Below are 16,274 nucleotides of genomic sequence, written 5' to 3'. Positions count from 1 at the left end.
TGAGATCTGAGGAGAGAGGGAAGCACGTGAATATCACGTGAACTCACGTGAACCTTATATGAACCCATTATACCCAAATCTGAAACCCTAGGGATCTAAATCGCGTTACCTTCTTCGTTCCAGGGAGGTCAGGGGTTTGGGTATAATGGGTTCAGATAAGGGTCACGTGATACTCACGTGCTTCCCTCTCTCCTCATACCTCCTTTCTCTCTCCAACTGGACGTTCACGTAAGCCTCCTCCATTAAAAAATAAACGGTAGGACTAACGTTGCACACGACCTACAACATCAGGGACCATCCACGTAATTAAATTAGGTAGGGGACCAAAATCGTGGCATTAGTAAACGTCGAGGACCAAAGTTGCAATTAAGCCATATAAATTTTATGAAGAGTGCAAATATTCATCCAAGCTTTGAACTGCCATGGAGGCCTTTCGGTGGTGCTCCACAGCCTCTCTGTTATTACCATTGTTTTGCCTCATTCTTCTCTTCACCATCTTCACTCCACTCAAACAAAACTATCCTTCCTTCTCCATTTTTCTTTCACCCCTCACAACACAACCAAAACCCGATCAGTTTCTGACTAACTCTGCATATAGAAGCTTTGAACATAACACATCTAGTAGCATTAAGGTGAACAGAAGTTAAGCTCAAAGTTTTGGAGCCAAACTTTCCAAGCAGATTTATATATAATACATGAGCATGACACTACATCCAGTTTTTTTTTTTTTAATTTATCTATTTACATTTGTTTAATACATGCAGAAAATGACTAGCTTGTATAGAGTTGAAGGAGTTTTGGCAGAAGCACGAGCCTCAATTCGGGAAGCAATTCTGTCAAGGAACTACAGTAGCAGTTCTACTTCAGGGAAGCCAAAAAAGTTTATCCCAAAAGGGTCCATTTACAGAAATCCATACTCTTTTCACCAGTTAAGCTTCAAAGATTCTGAAGTAATTAAATTTCATCTTCTTTACTCATCATACACTCAAGGTCTTAAATTTCATCACTGTTGGGGTCAGTTGATGATTCCTGAAAATGGTTTTAGATTGCAATTTACAATTGCAACTACGACTATAACAACAAAGTTTTTTCAGTACTCAGAACCGCATCATGATTGCAATTGCTATCATATCACATGCATATATTTATAATTTTTCACAATTCAAAATCAAGTGAAATAGTAAAAAATTGCGAATATATGCAATTGATGTGATCATAATGCAGATGGAGAAATATGCAAAACTTAATGTTGGGACTATAATTTCCAATTGAATTCAATACCTGGATGATAATCAATCAAGATTACTAATTTAAGGCACACACACAAAAAAGACTAATTCAGTATCAATACTAACAACTCCTTTGTTAAAATGAAAAACAGGAGCCATGTGGAGATGGTGAAGAGATTGAAGGTTTGGGTTTACGAGGAAGGAGAGCAACCACTAGTGCATGATGGGCCATTAGGCACCATATACGCCATTGAAGGTCAATTCATTGACGAAATCGACAGAAGCAGAAATAGCCCCTTCAAGGCTAGGCACCCTGATGAAGCAAACCTTTTTCTGATTCCATTTAGCATCACTAATGTTGTCAAATATGTTTATATGCCGATCTTGTCCAAAAAGGATTTCCACCTTGGCCGCCTGCAACAGTTGGTGGAGGACTATGTACGGGTGGTGGCTGATAAGTATCCCTACTGGAACAGAAGCAACGGTGCTGACCATTTTCTCCTTTCTTGTCATGATTGGGTGAGTACTTTTTAAACTTTTCCTGTCACACTTCATTTACTAGTAACTTCAACATGTTTTAGGTTATACTTTTTCATAGTATGCTAGTATTTTTAGATTAGTTTCTTTTTTCATCAGAATCAATTATGAATCCTAGAAGCAACTTACGGAAGTATCTTTTTAGAATTGATTCTGGCTTCAGAATCAATTGTAGAAGAGTTTTCAGATGGATAGAAATAGTGATAAGGCATGAGGTGTAACTTGGCATGTTGGTAACTTAGACCTGAACTTAGGATTTGAAGCAGGCATGTTGGTAACTTGGCATAGTTTAAGTCATTTTTCAATGTCTGATCTAGCTATTTTAAGAAGCTGGTATGGCCCAAAAATCTAATTAAAAACCTACCTGATATTTAAATAAATTATAGGCCTGTATCTAAATAGTTTTGATATATTTATATTGATTTTCTCTTCCATTTCATTCTATATATTTTTTCTTCCGACCACTCTTTTTCTATCTAATCATACACCATATCTCTCATTTATCTCTAATCTAATATTTTCAAACTCAAGGCATGGGGTAGAATTGGGGTGTGTACGTATTATTTTCCCTGGGTGGCTCTCTCACTCCCTCTCTAATTTAGAGGGTTGTACTGTCCTCTTCCTTATTAATCACTAAAACACTAATACAAAACTAATTATTATCTGTCATAACATGATATCTATTACACGAAGCAATGACTTATTGGTGAATCATCAAGGCAGCAATAAGATGGCATGGATAAGTTTTTCATTTTCCTTTCATAAATGCAACCCCAGTTAAAATAAACTGCCTTTACTTGATGGTTCAGGCACCATACATCTCAGGTGCAAATCCAGATCTCTACAAGAACTTCATCAAAGTCTTATGCAGTGCCAACACTTCAGAAGGGTTCCAGCCCAAGAGGGACGTTTCTATCCCTGAAATTTACCTATCTTATGGAGAGCTAGCCCCACCAAGCCTGGCCCAACACCCATCAAATCGCACCTTATTTGCCTTCTTTGCTGGTGGAGAGCATGGGGCCATTAGGAAGCTTCTGCTTCAGCACTGGAAGGACAAGGATACCCAAGTTCAAGTTCATGAGTACCTCCCAAAGGGCCAAAACTATGCCCAATTAATGGGCCTGAGCAAGTTCTGCTTGTGCCCAAGTGGGTATGAAGTGGCTAGTCCTAGAATTGTGGAAGCAATTCATGCAGGGTGTGTGCCTGTGATCATTTCTCAGAACTATTCTTTACCTTTTAATGATGTCCTGAATTGGAGTCAATTCTCCATAGAGGTTCCAGTGGAGAAAATACCAGAGATTAAGGATATTTTACAAAATGTTTCAGAAAGCAAGTACATGAAATTGCAGAAGAATGTAAGAAGAGTTAAGAGGCATTTTGCAATTAATAGGCCGGCTAAGCCATATGATGTAATGCACATGATACTTCACTCAATTTGGCTCAGAAGGCTGAACTTCAGATTGATAGCTTCACAATAGAAAGTTGTTAACTTCTGCATGCAAAAATTGTTCTTTAGGCATGTTTGGATAAAGCTCATATGAGCTTATCTAATACTTTCTTGTGCATTAATCTCAGCTAAAATGAGATATGACAGCTCAAGATTTCCCTAGCAATGTAAACATGATAGTTTCAATTGGAACTTGGTTTTATAGATACAGCAAATGAATGATTCTGTAGATAATCCCAAGTTAACTATGTCCCATGGGCCTAAAGTTATTGTCAGTGGGATGGAAAAGAAACATAAATCCCACTGTACTTGAAAAGAAAGTGAGAAAGAGAGAAAGTGAAAAGAAAAGGAAATCGAGAGAAAAAAGAAAATGAGAATGAAAACTGAAAAGAAAGAGAAATTGAGTGAAAAAGAAGCTTTACAATAGAGGCATGATGAAATTGAGCCCTACGCTAAAAAAACTCTGCCAAAGCTGAACATTAAACACATGTAATCTAACTTTGAATACCCCATTTTCTCTGAAAATAAGATTACCAGGTTTGAGCGTGGATTTTTTGGAACATGGCAAAATAAGTTTGAGTGTGGATTGATTTATTATAAACATGGAGCTGTCTGGGTTTCTTTAAATTGGATTAAGATTAATTAGGCTTATTTTTAATCATTTAGTGATTTAAACAAAAATTTTAAAAAAATTCACATCAACTCATTTAAGCCTAACAATAATCATCATCATCATCTTCTTTCCCTTGTTGCTTTTGCTCTCCCATTTCCATATAAAAGAGTTCTTCTGTATGTGCCCTATTTTGTGAGAATAATTGCACTCCACATTCTTGTATCTAGACTTTGACTTACTTCTGTTGTTCTCTATACTCGCACTTCTGCTTTTCTCTCTACTCCCTTTCGGTTCCTTTTTTTTTTACTTCTCCCCTGTTCTCAGTAACAAGAACCTCGGAATGAGATGAAGTACCCTACGCCTTCCTTCTCATCTCCTCATTAAGAAGACTGCCCTTTACATTTTCAAAAGAGACAACACCATCTGGGGATGAATTAGTAATTGAAACCCGAAATGTTTCCCAAGAATCCGGTAGAGTATTCAGTAGCCATAGTCCCAACACTTCATCATCAAACTTGATGCTCAGTCCTGAAAATTGATCTCGGAGGCCCTGAAAATCATTCAAGTGATCTGAAATAGGAGTCCCCTCCTTATACCTCAAATTCATCAAGGAATTCAACAAATGCAATTTATTATTCCCTGATTTAGAAGTATACAAAGATTCAATCTTTTGCCACAAAGATCTTGCATCTTCCTCACTAGCAATGTGATTATAAACATTATCTCCTACAAACTGCCGAATGAAACCACAAACCTGCTGATGTTCAAAACTCCATTCCTCATCACACATGTCTTCCGGCTTCTCAGTAGAAAACACAGGACGGTGCAACTTCTTCACAAATAACAGATCATTCATCTTGCTCTTCCACAAGTGATAATTAGTGTCATTCAAACCGATCATCTCATTTGTGTTTGCCTCCATCATTCAAACAAGTCAAACAACCCCTTAACCAAAGAGTTCTGATGCCACTCTGATGGGAAATTCAACACAACTAACAATGATAACTCAAACAGAGCAATAAGCAGCGGATAATCAATTTCCCAACTTGTTGAATCTGTGAGGAACAATAACAAATAATGCAACAACTAAAATCACAATAAAAAAGGACACCAAGATTTTTAATGTGGTAAAAACCTTCTCAATGTGAGAAGTAAAACAACCACGGGACCAAGCCACTAATAGAGCTCCACTATGATCAAATAATGTTACAAGAGAGTCTCAACTAGTAGCACAAATCGTGCTCAACAATTAGCCAAAACAACAAGGCAACAAGCTTGAAGTTGAGAACAAAGTAGAACATAAAAACCAGCAAAACACTGTTACTGTCCGAGCCAGATTTCTCCCCCTACAGATGACTTCTCACCGATCCAACCGTCCAGATTGAAGACCCAAGAGTCACGAACCTGCTGTCCCAATTTCGCACCGATCCAACGGTGAACAAAGGCGCTACGGCAGATCTGCGAAGGCTGCTATGAGTATGTGCGGAAATGGTTTCTCTTCTTTCTCTCTCTCTTTACAAATGAGCTAACTCTCTCACCTCAAAACTGACCCCTCTCCGCTTGTTAAGTGAGACAAAGTGGACTTACATATTTTGGGTCTTTCTCCACATAGGAAGAGAGCCCAAAACCCCAACAAATAAATCCCACTTTTCTACTTTATTTACTTGAAAAGAAAGTGAAAATCCAATCTTTGACAAATAAAAAAAATGGTGAAAATGAGAGAAAGTAAAAACTCTCACAAAGCTGAACATTAAATACATGTAATCTAACTTTGAATATCATTTTTTGTCTGTAATTCACAAATGGCCTCTTCTCTGTTTCGTAGAAAAGCTCCCATTTTTTTCTTTTTGATGCTGCAATAACAACTGGGTGTCTCTCCTTTCCTCAACCCACAAGGCTGTGTCCGAGCACTACACAACCCATCTGTGGTGAGTTTAAATTTCAGATTCCTGCTCTTACAGAAGAACTTAATGCATGAAACAGTGGTATTGTGATTCCTTTTCATCATCTATTCTTTGATCAATGCTTGACTATGTAGAAACAGTTAGAACTTGAAGTGCACAAGTTTCTATCTTTAATTTGATGGGCTATAATTTCATGTGGTAGTGTCATTCTTCTTCTGTTGATATTTAATCGTGGCTTCAATTTTAAAACTCGCTTCCCCCTCTCTAGGAGGTTGGACTTTCTTACTTTCAATATACTATTACACAGCTTGCATTGTAGTATTCAAGTTCACATACCAATAAGTTTGTGATCCTATAAAGATGTACTTTGATCCCCAAAAAAATACTTCAATTACCACGCTTTTCGATAACAAATCCCAGGTCTGCATATTAACAAGCTGCATTGGTGCACTACTTCCTTAAAAAGCCCAAAATATTTCACTTTATAGTACTACCTATATTATAGTATAATTTTTGTTGTTTAAGTTCATGAATATCATTGTTTTAAGGAAAATGTTGAGTAGATACTATGATGTGATAAGCAGTAAGAGATAGAGAATTGAGGTATATGTGGAGTAGGTGTATGTAATGTTTAGTGTCTACTTATAGTAAAACATGCAGTGAAATAAATGTTGCTATCCATGGGGAAGGTTGCATGCTACATGCCCACTTTTCAGGTTGACTCTACATGCCTTAAGGCTTCAACTACACACGAAACACCCAATAGCTAGTGGCTTATAAAAAAAAAGACCAATAGCTAGTCAAACTTGTTAAAAGGGCTTAGAAATTACTTAGGTATGCAACTTCTTAGGAACGCTCACATGACTACAGATTGACTCATTGAATATAAATTATATGATGAGAAGTGCAAATATTCATTCAAGCTTTGAACTGCCATGGTGGCCTTTCGGTGCTCCACAGCCTCTCTGTTATTACCATTGTTTTGCCTCATTCTTCTCTTCACCATCTTCACTCCACTCAAACAAAACTATCCTTCCTTCTCCCTTTCTCTTACACCCCTCACAACACAAACAAAACATGATCAGTTTCTGACTAACTCTGCCTATAGAAGCTTTGAACATAACACAACTAGTAGCATTAAGGTGAAATGAAGTTAAGCTCAAAGTTTTGGAGCCAAACTTTCAAAGCACATATATAATGCATTATACATGAGCATGACACTACGTCTAGTTTTTTTGTTTGTTTTTAATTTCTCTATCTTCATTTGTTAAATACATGCAGAAAATGACTAGCTTGGATAGAGTTGAAGGAGGTTTGGCAGAAGCACGAGCCTCAATTCGGGAAGCAATTCTGTCAAGGAACTACAGTAGTAGTACTACTTCAGGGAAGCCAAAAAAAATTATCCCAAAACGATCCATTTACAGATTTCCATACTCTTTTCACCAGTTAAGCCTCAAAGATTCTGAAGTGGTTAAATTTGTTCTTCTTTACTCATCATGCACACAAGGTTTTAAATTGTTGGGGTCAGGCGATGATTCCAGATACTCTCTGGAGACATGAATATGATCATTCAAGAGAGATCTCAACATCAAAAATCCATGTTAGAAGAAAAAAAAAATATTTTGGATGACAGAAATGTCACTTGGAGTGTATTTCTAACCCTACTATATATGAATCATCACCTTATGTTCCCAATTCATGAAAAATGACATATAAATGTTATTGCTGTGGGTGTAATTATGGTTTTAAATTTCAGTTGCATCACCATACTTGAGATTGAGGATAAATAGTATTAGTAACTTTAGGGGGTTTGCATAATTGAAGTTGCAGACAGTAATTTAAAATCATGGTTTTTATGCATATGATTATCCAAATCCAAGTCTTTAACATTGTGACTATAATATTGGATTGCAATTCAAAACCCGGATTTAATCAAAGTTACACAGACACACAAAAAAGGCCAAGTTTTAGGCCACTAATACTGTATTTTGAATTTTTAAAAGGGTGGAGTGGAATGTAGATTTTAAGAAGAATTGAACTGATGTTATTTTGGAATTACAACAAGGCTGAAGTGTGGATTTTAGATAAGAATGAAGCTGAGTGTTATTCTGACAAATAAGCCTTTTGTATTTGTTTTTGTTTTTTGTTTGGCTTAATTACAACTTTGGTCCCCGACGTTTACCAATACCACGATTTTGGTCCCCCACCTAATTTAATTACATGGATGGTCCCCGACGTTGTAGGCTGCGTGCAACGTTAGTCCTACAATTTATTTCTTAATGGAGAAGGCTTACGTGGACGTCTAGTTTGAGAGAAAAAGGAGATCTGAGGAGAGAGGGGAGCACGTGAGTATCACGTGAACTCACGTGAACCTTATATGAACCCATTATACCCAAATCTGAAACCCTAGGGATCTAAATCGCGTTACCTTCTTCGTTCCAGGGAGGTCAGGGGTTTAGGTATAATGGATTCAGATAAGGGTCACGTGATACTCACGTGCTTCCCTCTCTCCTCATACCTCATTTCTCTCTCCAACTGGACGTCCACGTAAGCCTCCTCCATTAAGAAATAAACAGTAGGACTAACGTTGCACACGGCCTACAACGTCGGGGACCATCTATGTAATTAAATTAGGTGGGGGACCAAAATCGTAGTATTGGTAAACGTCGGGGACCAAAGTTGCAATTAAGCCTTTTTGTTTTGAATGAAATGATAAACAGGAGCCACATGGAGATGGTGAAGAGAATGAAGGTGTGGGTTTACAAGGAAGGAGAGCAACCACTAGTGCATGATGGGCCATTGAAGGGCTTATACGGCATTGAAGGTCAATTCCTTGACGAAATAGATAGCAGCAGCAGGAGCCCCTTCAAAGCTAGGCACCATGATGAGGCAAACCTTTTCCTAATTCCATTTAGCATCGCTAACATTGTCAAATATGTTTATACGCCAATCTTGTCCCGAGAGGATTACCACCCAGACCGCCTGCAACGGTTGCTGGAGGATTATGTACATGTGGTGGCTGATAAGTATCCTTACTGGAATAGAAGCAATGGTGCAGACCATTTTCTCCTTTCTTGTCATGATTGGGTACCTTTTAAACTTTTTCTGTGACACTTCATTTACTAGTAACTTCAACATGTTTTAGCTTATACTTAATCACAGTATGCTAGTATGTTTTGATCAGTTTCTTTTTCATCAAAATCAATTATGAATCTTGGAAGCTACTTACGGAAGTTTCTTTCTAGAATTGATTTCAGCTTCAGAATCAATTGTAGAAGAGTTTTCATATAGATAGAAATAGTAGTATGGCCCGAGGTGCAGTGCAGAAACTAGAAAATACTAACGTGCTATTTGTTCAATTGCAGCTGAGAAGAGGTAAAAGGATTAGGGGAGAGAAATAGGATGCAAAGAAGTATAGAGAAAAAAAGGAGAATAAGTCAAAGAGGGTAGAATCATTACATATGGATAGAAATAGATGGTCCAAGGTTGGACTTTCCATGATCAGAATTAGATCTAAACTTAGAAAGCATGTACTAGTTGATATAGTTTAAGTCACATTTAAGACTCTGATCTAGCTATTTTAAGACTCTGGTATGACCTGAAAATCTATTTTAAAAACCTTCCTAATACTCTGATAATTAAATAGGTAACAGGCCTATATCTAAATAGTTTTGATATATTTACACTCATTCCACATATTTTACCTTCCTATCTCTTTCTTCTTTTTCTATCACATCACACTTCATATCTCTCATTTATCTCTAATCTATTCTTTTCTCTCTCTCGGCGTGAGGTGGAATTGGGGTGTGAAGGTAATATTTTCCTTGGGTTGCTCTCTCACTCCCTCTCTAATTTAGATGGCTATGCTGTCATCTCCTTATTAATCACTAAAACACTATTACAAAACTCATTATTATCTGTCATAACATGACATCTATTACATGAAGCAATGACTTATTGGTCAATCATCAAGGCAGCAATAAGACTATAAGAGGGCATGGATAAGTTTTTCATTTTCCTTTCATAAATGCAACCCCAGTTAAAATAAACTGCCTTTACTTAATGGTTCAGGCACCATACATCTCAGGTGCAAATCCAGAGCTCTACAAGAACTTCATCAGAGTTTTATGCAGTGCCAACACTTCAGAAGGATTCCAGCCCAAGAGGGACGTGTCTATCCCTGAAATTTACCTATCTTATGGAGAGCTAGCCCCACCAAGCCTGGCCCAAAACCCATCAAATCGCACCTTATTGGCCTTCTTTGCTGGTGGAGAGCATGGGGCCATTAGGAAGCTTCTGCTTCAGCACTGGAAGGACAAGGATACCCAAGTTCAAGTTCATGAGTACCTCCAAAAGGGCCAAAACTATACCCAATTAATGGGCCTGAGCAAGTTCTGCTTGTGCCCAAGTGGGTATGAAGTGGCTAGTCCTAGAATTGTGGAAGCAATTCATGCAGGGTGTGTGCCTGTGATCATTTCTCAGAACTATTCTTTGCCTTTTAATGATGTCCTGAATTGGAGTCAATTCTCAATAGAGATTCCAGTGGATAGAATACCAGAGATTAAGGATATTTTACAAAATGTTTCAGAAAGCAAGTACATGAAATTGCAGAAGAATGTGAGAAGAGTTAGGAAACATTTTGTTGTGAATAGGCCTGCTAAGCCATACGATGTGATGCACATGATACTTCACTCAATTTGACTCAGAAGACTGAACTTCAGGTTGATAGCTTCACAATAGAAAGTTGTTAATTAACTGTAACATTTTTCAGTTTAGGCCACACTGCCTTGGTCTAAACATGGAATAACCAACAATTTCTCAAATGTGGATAAAACTGTTTGAATAAAGCACATATGAGATTATACTTTTGGTTAATTAACTTGAAGCCTCCAATGCAGAATTTCTTGTACTTTGATCTCAGCTAAAATGATATATAACTGCTCAGGATTTTCCCAGAAATGTAAACATGATAGGTTCAATTGGAACTTGGTTTTATAGATGAAGCAAATGATTGATCATTGTGATAATAACCCAATGTTAACTGTGACCCATGGGCCTAAAGTTATAGACAGTGGGATGGAAAAGAAAGATATAAAACTCACTGTTCTGGTTTACTTGTTGGCTGTTAGTTAGTGCGTCTATATCATTAATTAGACAGTGTTCTCACTTGAGCTAAAGCATCATATGTTATTAATGTCATTACCAAAGTTTAGTGGATTCTTTATTCCAAAAAGAAACGCATGGATCCCGTTATAGAAGTGATCACGTGAGCATCTATGATGGTGGGCCTTAGCTGACGGCATCAAAGATTATTTATTTGGTGTGATGTGGTGTAATCAATTATTAATAACTCTAGTGTTGTTATTTTATTCTGGTGACTGGTGAGGCAGATGCATCTTGGAGCAGGTTTTCAAATTTCATGTTCTGAATGAACTAATGAAAGTTTTCAAATCCCCGAAGTTTTCTTTGGTTTTTCTAGTGCTCTTCATCAATTTTTCCCTTGTTTTCTTCACTCCTTCAAATGAAGATCATGTGATACATATCCACTCTACTTCTTTTGCACTTTCTGGTATCAAAGACAACCATGTAAGTGTGATCTCCCCACAAGAAAAATTATCTGCAAAGGACAGCTACAATAATACAAAGCAAACATGGATTAAGGTATTAATCCTTCATAATCTTTGATAGGGTGTTCTCATTATTCTTAGGTTCCTTTTTGTCCCTTTGTTTTATACAGTTTGGCAATGGCAAGAAGAACAAGACTAGTTTGGAGAGGATTGAAGAATGTTTAGCACGATCTCGAGCAATGATTCAGAAAGCAATTCGATCCAAGAAGAAGAGTTTTGTCTCAAAAGGATCCATTTACTTGAATCCACAAGCTTTTCATCAGTTAAGCTTGAACAATTTTGAATTTATGATTTCAAAGTGTTTTTTTTTTGTTCACAAGTCACTTATTATTCTACTGTTTTTGTAGTGTTGTCCACAAATGCTAAGTTTTATACTTTTGTGACATTTTTAAAAAACGTTTGTTGCTGAACCACTTCTCTGATGCATAGCATTACATACCTTAAATTCAGATGTTGATAGTCTAGCTACTCTTAGTTTGTCAAGATAAGATTATAATAATATCACATGTAATATTTTAGTTTATAATCAATCATATTCACATTTTGCAGATAATGCAGGGTAGGTCATCAGAACTGTTGATTGAGAAATCAACTATTGTGAACTTGTGATTGTGACTGTATACTTGCACATATAAAACAAACTGAGGTTCTTTAAATACAAAGCATTGATTTTCCAATCAATAGTTGTGATAGCTGACTTTAAATTCTTAAGTAAGAGATATGGTCTAACCCTATGGAAACAACAGGAGTCACATGGAAATGATGAAGAGATTCAAGGTGTGGGTATACAAGGAAGGAGAGCAACCATTGATGCATGATGGACCTGTAAACAACAAATATTCTATTGAAGGTCAATTCATTGATGAAATAGACACAAGTAACAAGAGCCCCTTCATGGCTAGCCATCCTGAACAGGCTCATGTCTTCTTTCTTCCTTTCAGTGTTGCTAAGGTCATTCGCTATGTTTACAAGCCTAGAAGGTCCAAATCTGACTATGATCCTGATCGCTTACAACGTTTGGTGGAGGATTATATAAGCATTGTTGCAAATAAGTATCCTTATTGGAACAGAAGCAAAGGTGCTGACCATTTTCTGGTTTCATGCCATGATTGGGTAGGTTCACACATCACATACCCTGGCCTCATGTTCATTATTTATATTTTCCTTGTGGTTTTGGGTTTATGTTTTAGTGTGTGTTTGGTTCCACGTTTGGGAGTTTAGGATCAATTCTCATTGATCAGAATCACTTTTTGGTAGTTATATAAATGTGGCAATCGACTTAGTGTGTATTTGGATCACCATCAGCAGAATTGATTCTGGATAGAGTTGATTCTAGTAAAATTGCGTATGGTAAACGTGAGTTAAAATGATGTGATTTATGTTTAGATAACTTTATGAAAAAGTGGTTTTGGTAGGGAAATTTATGAAATTCAGTTGTAAAATCTCAGAATTGATTATGTTTAACTCATAAGCAACTTTTCATTGTGGAAAGTGGATCCAATTCTTGACCCACGAAATCAATTTTACTGGTACAGCCAAACATCATTTCAACTAGTTAGAGTTGATTTTAACCAAGTAGAATTGATTCTGTTTTTCAAACCTACTCTTAGAGAATTGATTTTACTCCCAAAATCAATTTTGTGAAGAAGTTAGAGAGAGTAACTTCTGCGGTTTACATAATCAATTGTAGGATTTAACAACAACATTAGCTGATAGAAATAACTTCTCTCATAAACGTATGCAAACATAAACCACTTCACTTTCAACTTTCTATAATTCACTTTTACCACAATCAATTTTACCGAAATCAATTCTGGTTATGCTTATCCAAACACCTACTTAATGTTGTTCATGTTTTTCTTGTGAATTCAAAATCAAATAACAATGACAAGGACAAGTTCTTGACTTGATGATTCAGGGTCCAAGAATTTCCTATGCCAATCCTGAACTCTTCAAATACTTCATCAGGGTACTCTGCAATGCCAACACTTCAGAAGGATTCAAACCCAATAGAGATGTATCCATCCCTGAAGTGTATTTGCCTGCTGGAAAGCTTGGCCCGTCAAACACGCATCAACACGCCGATAACCGCGCAATATTAGCCTTTTTTGCTGGTGGAGTCCATGGAAACATTAGGAAGAAACTGCTCAAGCATTGGAAGGACAAGGATAAAGAAGTGCAAGTTCATGAGTACCTTCCTAAGGGTCAAGACTACACAAAGTTGATGGGACTCAGCAAGTTCTGCTTGTGCCCCAGTGGGCATGAAGTGGCAAGTCCTAGGGTGGTGGAAGCAATTTATGCAGGGTGTGTCCCTGTGATAATTTGTGAGAACTACTCTCGGCCCTTCAGTGATGTGCTTAATTGGAGTCAATTCTCCATGGAGATTGCAGTTGACAGAATACCAGAAATTAAGACTATATTGCAAAATGTGTCAAAAGATGAGTACATGGAGTTGTATTTGAATGTGAGAAGGGTTAGAAGACATTTTGTGATAAACAGGCCTGCAAAGCCATTTGATTTGATACATATGATACTTCACTCAGTCTGGCTCAGAAGGATAAATTTCTTGCTAACTGATTCACAATAAAAGGATTGTGCATAGACTCCTTTTCCATTTGCCAGGTTAATTAACCTCATCTTAGTTGAACCAATAATGTTATTTATAATTATAAGATTTCAAGTGAAAATGTAATTCCTAACTCAATTATCTTAACGATGAGATTCTTTAATACTCAAGGTAAGTTAGAAAAACCCCTTTTAATCTTCATACTTCACACTTACTATATTTTTTTCCTATAAACTAGTTCCTAAAATTACAATCACTGGCTGTTACAGTTCTAGACTGGCGAAAAACTAGAGAAGAAAGAAGTGATTCTTCATTGTGGGTTTGGCAAAGCTTTTGCCAGCATATCAGTGACTTGATTATGCTGAGAAGGGATATGCATTCATGATCAAAACTGAGGAAAGATGAATTTTGAAGTTCCTATTTAAGATGACAATATATATCCATTTGCTTGAATCTTTCACGGCATGATTGGTGGCAGACTGTATTGCGGATTTCTTATCACCAAAACCATGATGGTTGTGAACTGAATTCTAATGGCTTGAAGGAGTTGTTTGACCTATAACAACTCACTGGTGAGGCAAGTTAATGACTTGTACTTATCTTCTGCCTTAATATATAGCTCCTGTAAGTTTTTTTTTAATAAGAAATTCCAAGAAGTCACCAAGGGATCAGCTAGTTTGAAAGACTTTATTTAAATTTACATAAGTAATTAAAAAACATGTTTGTTTGTAGTTTCTATTTTTATTCATACTGTGGTTGCCACCATGGTCATCATCGCCCCAACCACCCCCAACCTCCACCACCGCTGCGGCGCCGCCAGTACTGCCACGGCCGCCATTACCACCATCACCATCTCCACAACCACCGTTATCGCCGCCACCATCACCGTTGTTGCTGTTGTCACCGCCACTACCATCAATATTGTTGTTGTCGCCACACTGTTGTCACCACCACCGCCACAACCACCACCATTGTTGCCATTGTTGTTATCACTGTCACCATTGTTGTCGTCACCACCAACCTCTACCATTGTCGTTTTTAATCTCACTACTTTCAATTGCTTTTCATCGATAATGAAAAAGTTTTTTTTTCCTGTTTTGATCGTATTATAAAATATATTTTCAAAAGAGAACGTTCACTAATATTAATCAAACATATTTTCAGCTTAATTTTTTTCTTTATTTGAGGCAAACCAAATACAAAACTTGTTTGCTTTAACTTGTTTTAAAAAAAAAATTCAAATTTTCACTTCTTAAAATAAAAATCTCAGAATATCTAATAGATGATTCGGCTCATATTATTACAACTAGTGCACTTATTCAAACAATTTAACGATCCATTATGATTATTATGATAAACCAAAACCTATATATTGGTAACAATAATCAATTATTACAAGCATGATATGTAAATATTTTAATGACTACCAATCCAACAATTTATATAACTAATTTATGGGCTGGATGAGACCTGTCATGATAGGATGCGCCTAGAGTCAGAGTTTGGCGTGACTACAGAAAGGTTAGGTGAGATCTCCTTAGGGCGACTGTCACATCTTTAGTTAGCATAGAGTAAGAGTGTTCTCTAGTAGGGCCGAAGATTTATGAGACCTAAGAGCACAAATAGACTAGCATTAGGGTTTTGGATCATCCCACTATAAAAGGGGAGGTCATCCATTGTAAAAGGGATCTTTCCATTATTATATTTATATGAGACTATTATTTCTCTTACCTATCTCTGCTAGAATTTTCTCTTAGGATTCTCTTGCTCTTAGACAAGAGCAATTTGTTAATTATTTAATTCATTTTAACAAATTTCCAAATAGCTTCTCGTGCATCACACAGGTTACTGGTATTTTTCAGTTAACAATAAGAGGAGACTCTCTAAATTAGAGAGAGCATGTAGAGAACTCCCCCAGAAATATTGTCATTGATATTGGTAACTTATGAAAGCTATCTAAAGTTTATTGCCTATTTATATTTTTTTTTTATATAAGCAACAAATTCAATAAATGGCACAAGGGGTGCTCCCCAAAGAGTACAAAAGTGTCAAACAAAGTACAGTAGGAAAGATTCCATAACAGTGGGGGAAAAAAGAAAAGAAGAAGGTTTACAGCAGCAGCCTTCATCAACTTTCCACTGCTCAAGATAAGTCCAGCAAAGCCTCAACCACCCCGTCACCCCGAGATGGAAACCAGAATCATCAAACCAAATAAACCAGATTGCACAAACACGAAGAATCTGGCTATTTAGATGACGGTGTAATGTACCGCTTGTTACTTGTAAACATACTAGTAGTATTTCTTTTTTCCTTTGACCACGGGTCTTCACGGGAAAAGAGGAGTCTCACGT

General features: G+C 36.9%; 3 protein-coding genes across 6 annotated transcripts; all 3 read left to right on the top strand.

The window, feature by feature from the left end:
- The first annotated feature begins 398 nt into the window (after nucleotides 1-398).
- On the top strand, nucleotides 399-3,434 carry LOC130713298 (probable glycosyltransferase At3g42180). Its single transcript, XM_057563075.1, has 4 exons — nucleotides 399-632; nucleotides 765-928; nucleotides 1,382-1,748; nucleotides 2,576-3,434. Exons 1-4 carry the CDS (start codon nucleotides 423-425, stop codon nucleotides 3,242-3,244), a joined length of 1,410 nt encoding a protein of 469 aa, XP_057419058.1. The 5' UTR covers nucleotides 399-422; the 3' UTR covers nucleotides 3,245-3,434.
- Nucleotides 3,435-7,290: 3,856 nt separating this feature from the next.
- Nucleotides 7,291-10,609, top strand: LOC130711189 (probable glycosyltransferase At3g42180). Its single transcript, XM_057560698.1, has 2 exons — nucleotides 7,291-8,817; nucleotides 9,802-10,609. Exons 1-2 carry the CDS (start codon nucleotides 8,440-8,442, stop codon nucleotides 10,429-10,431), a joined length of 1,008 nt encoding a protein of 335 aa, XP_057416681.1. The 5' UTR covers nucleotides 7,291-8,439; the 3' UTR covers nucleotides 10,432-10,609.
- A 146-nt stretch (nucleotides 10,610-10,755) lies between these two features.
- Nucleotides 10,756-13,971, top strand: LOC130711188 (xylogalacturonan beta-1,3-xylosyltransferase-like). 4 transcript variants are annotated; one of them, XM_057560695.1, is made up of 4 exons: nucleotides 10,756-11,316; nucleotides 11,468-11,619; nucleotides 12,104-12,470; nucleotides 13,276-13,971. In XM_057560695.1, exons 1-4 carry the CDS (start codon nucleotides 11,167-11,169, stop codon nucleotides 13,942-13,944), a joined length of 1,338 nt encoding a protein of 445 aa, XP_057416678.1. In that variant the 5' UTR covers nucleotides 10,756-11,166; the 3' UTR covers nucleotides 13,945-13,971. The 4 variants fall into 4 exon arrangements, with proteins under 4 accessions (XP_057416678.1, XP_057416677.1, XP_057416680.1 ...); XM_057560694.1 differs by having other exon boundaries at nucleotides 10,756-11,391; XM_057560697.1 differs by lacking the exon at nucleotides 10,756-11,316 and adding an exon at nucleotides 11,907-12,003 and having other exon boundaries at nucleotides 11,478-11,619.
- The last annotated feature ends 2,303 nt before the right edge of the window (nucleotides 13,972-16,274 follow it).

This window comes from Lotus japonicus, chromosome 4 (assembly GCF_012489685.1).
Source record: "Lotus japonicus ecotype B-129 chromosome 4, LjGifu_v1.2".
NCBI classification, from domain to species: domain Eukaryota; kingdom Viridiplantae; phylum Streptophyta; class Magnoliopsida; order Fabales; family Fabaceae; genus Lotus; species Lotus japonicus.
The sequence above is the reverse complement of the archived record's forward strand: the minus strand, read 5'-3'. Positions and strand labels throughout refer to the sequence as shown.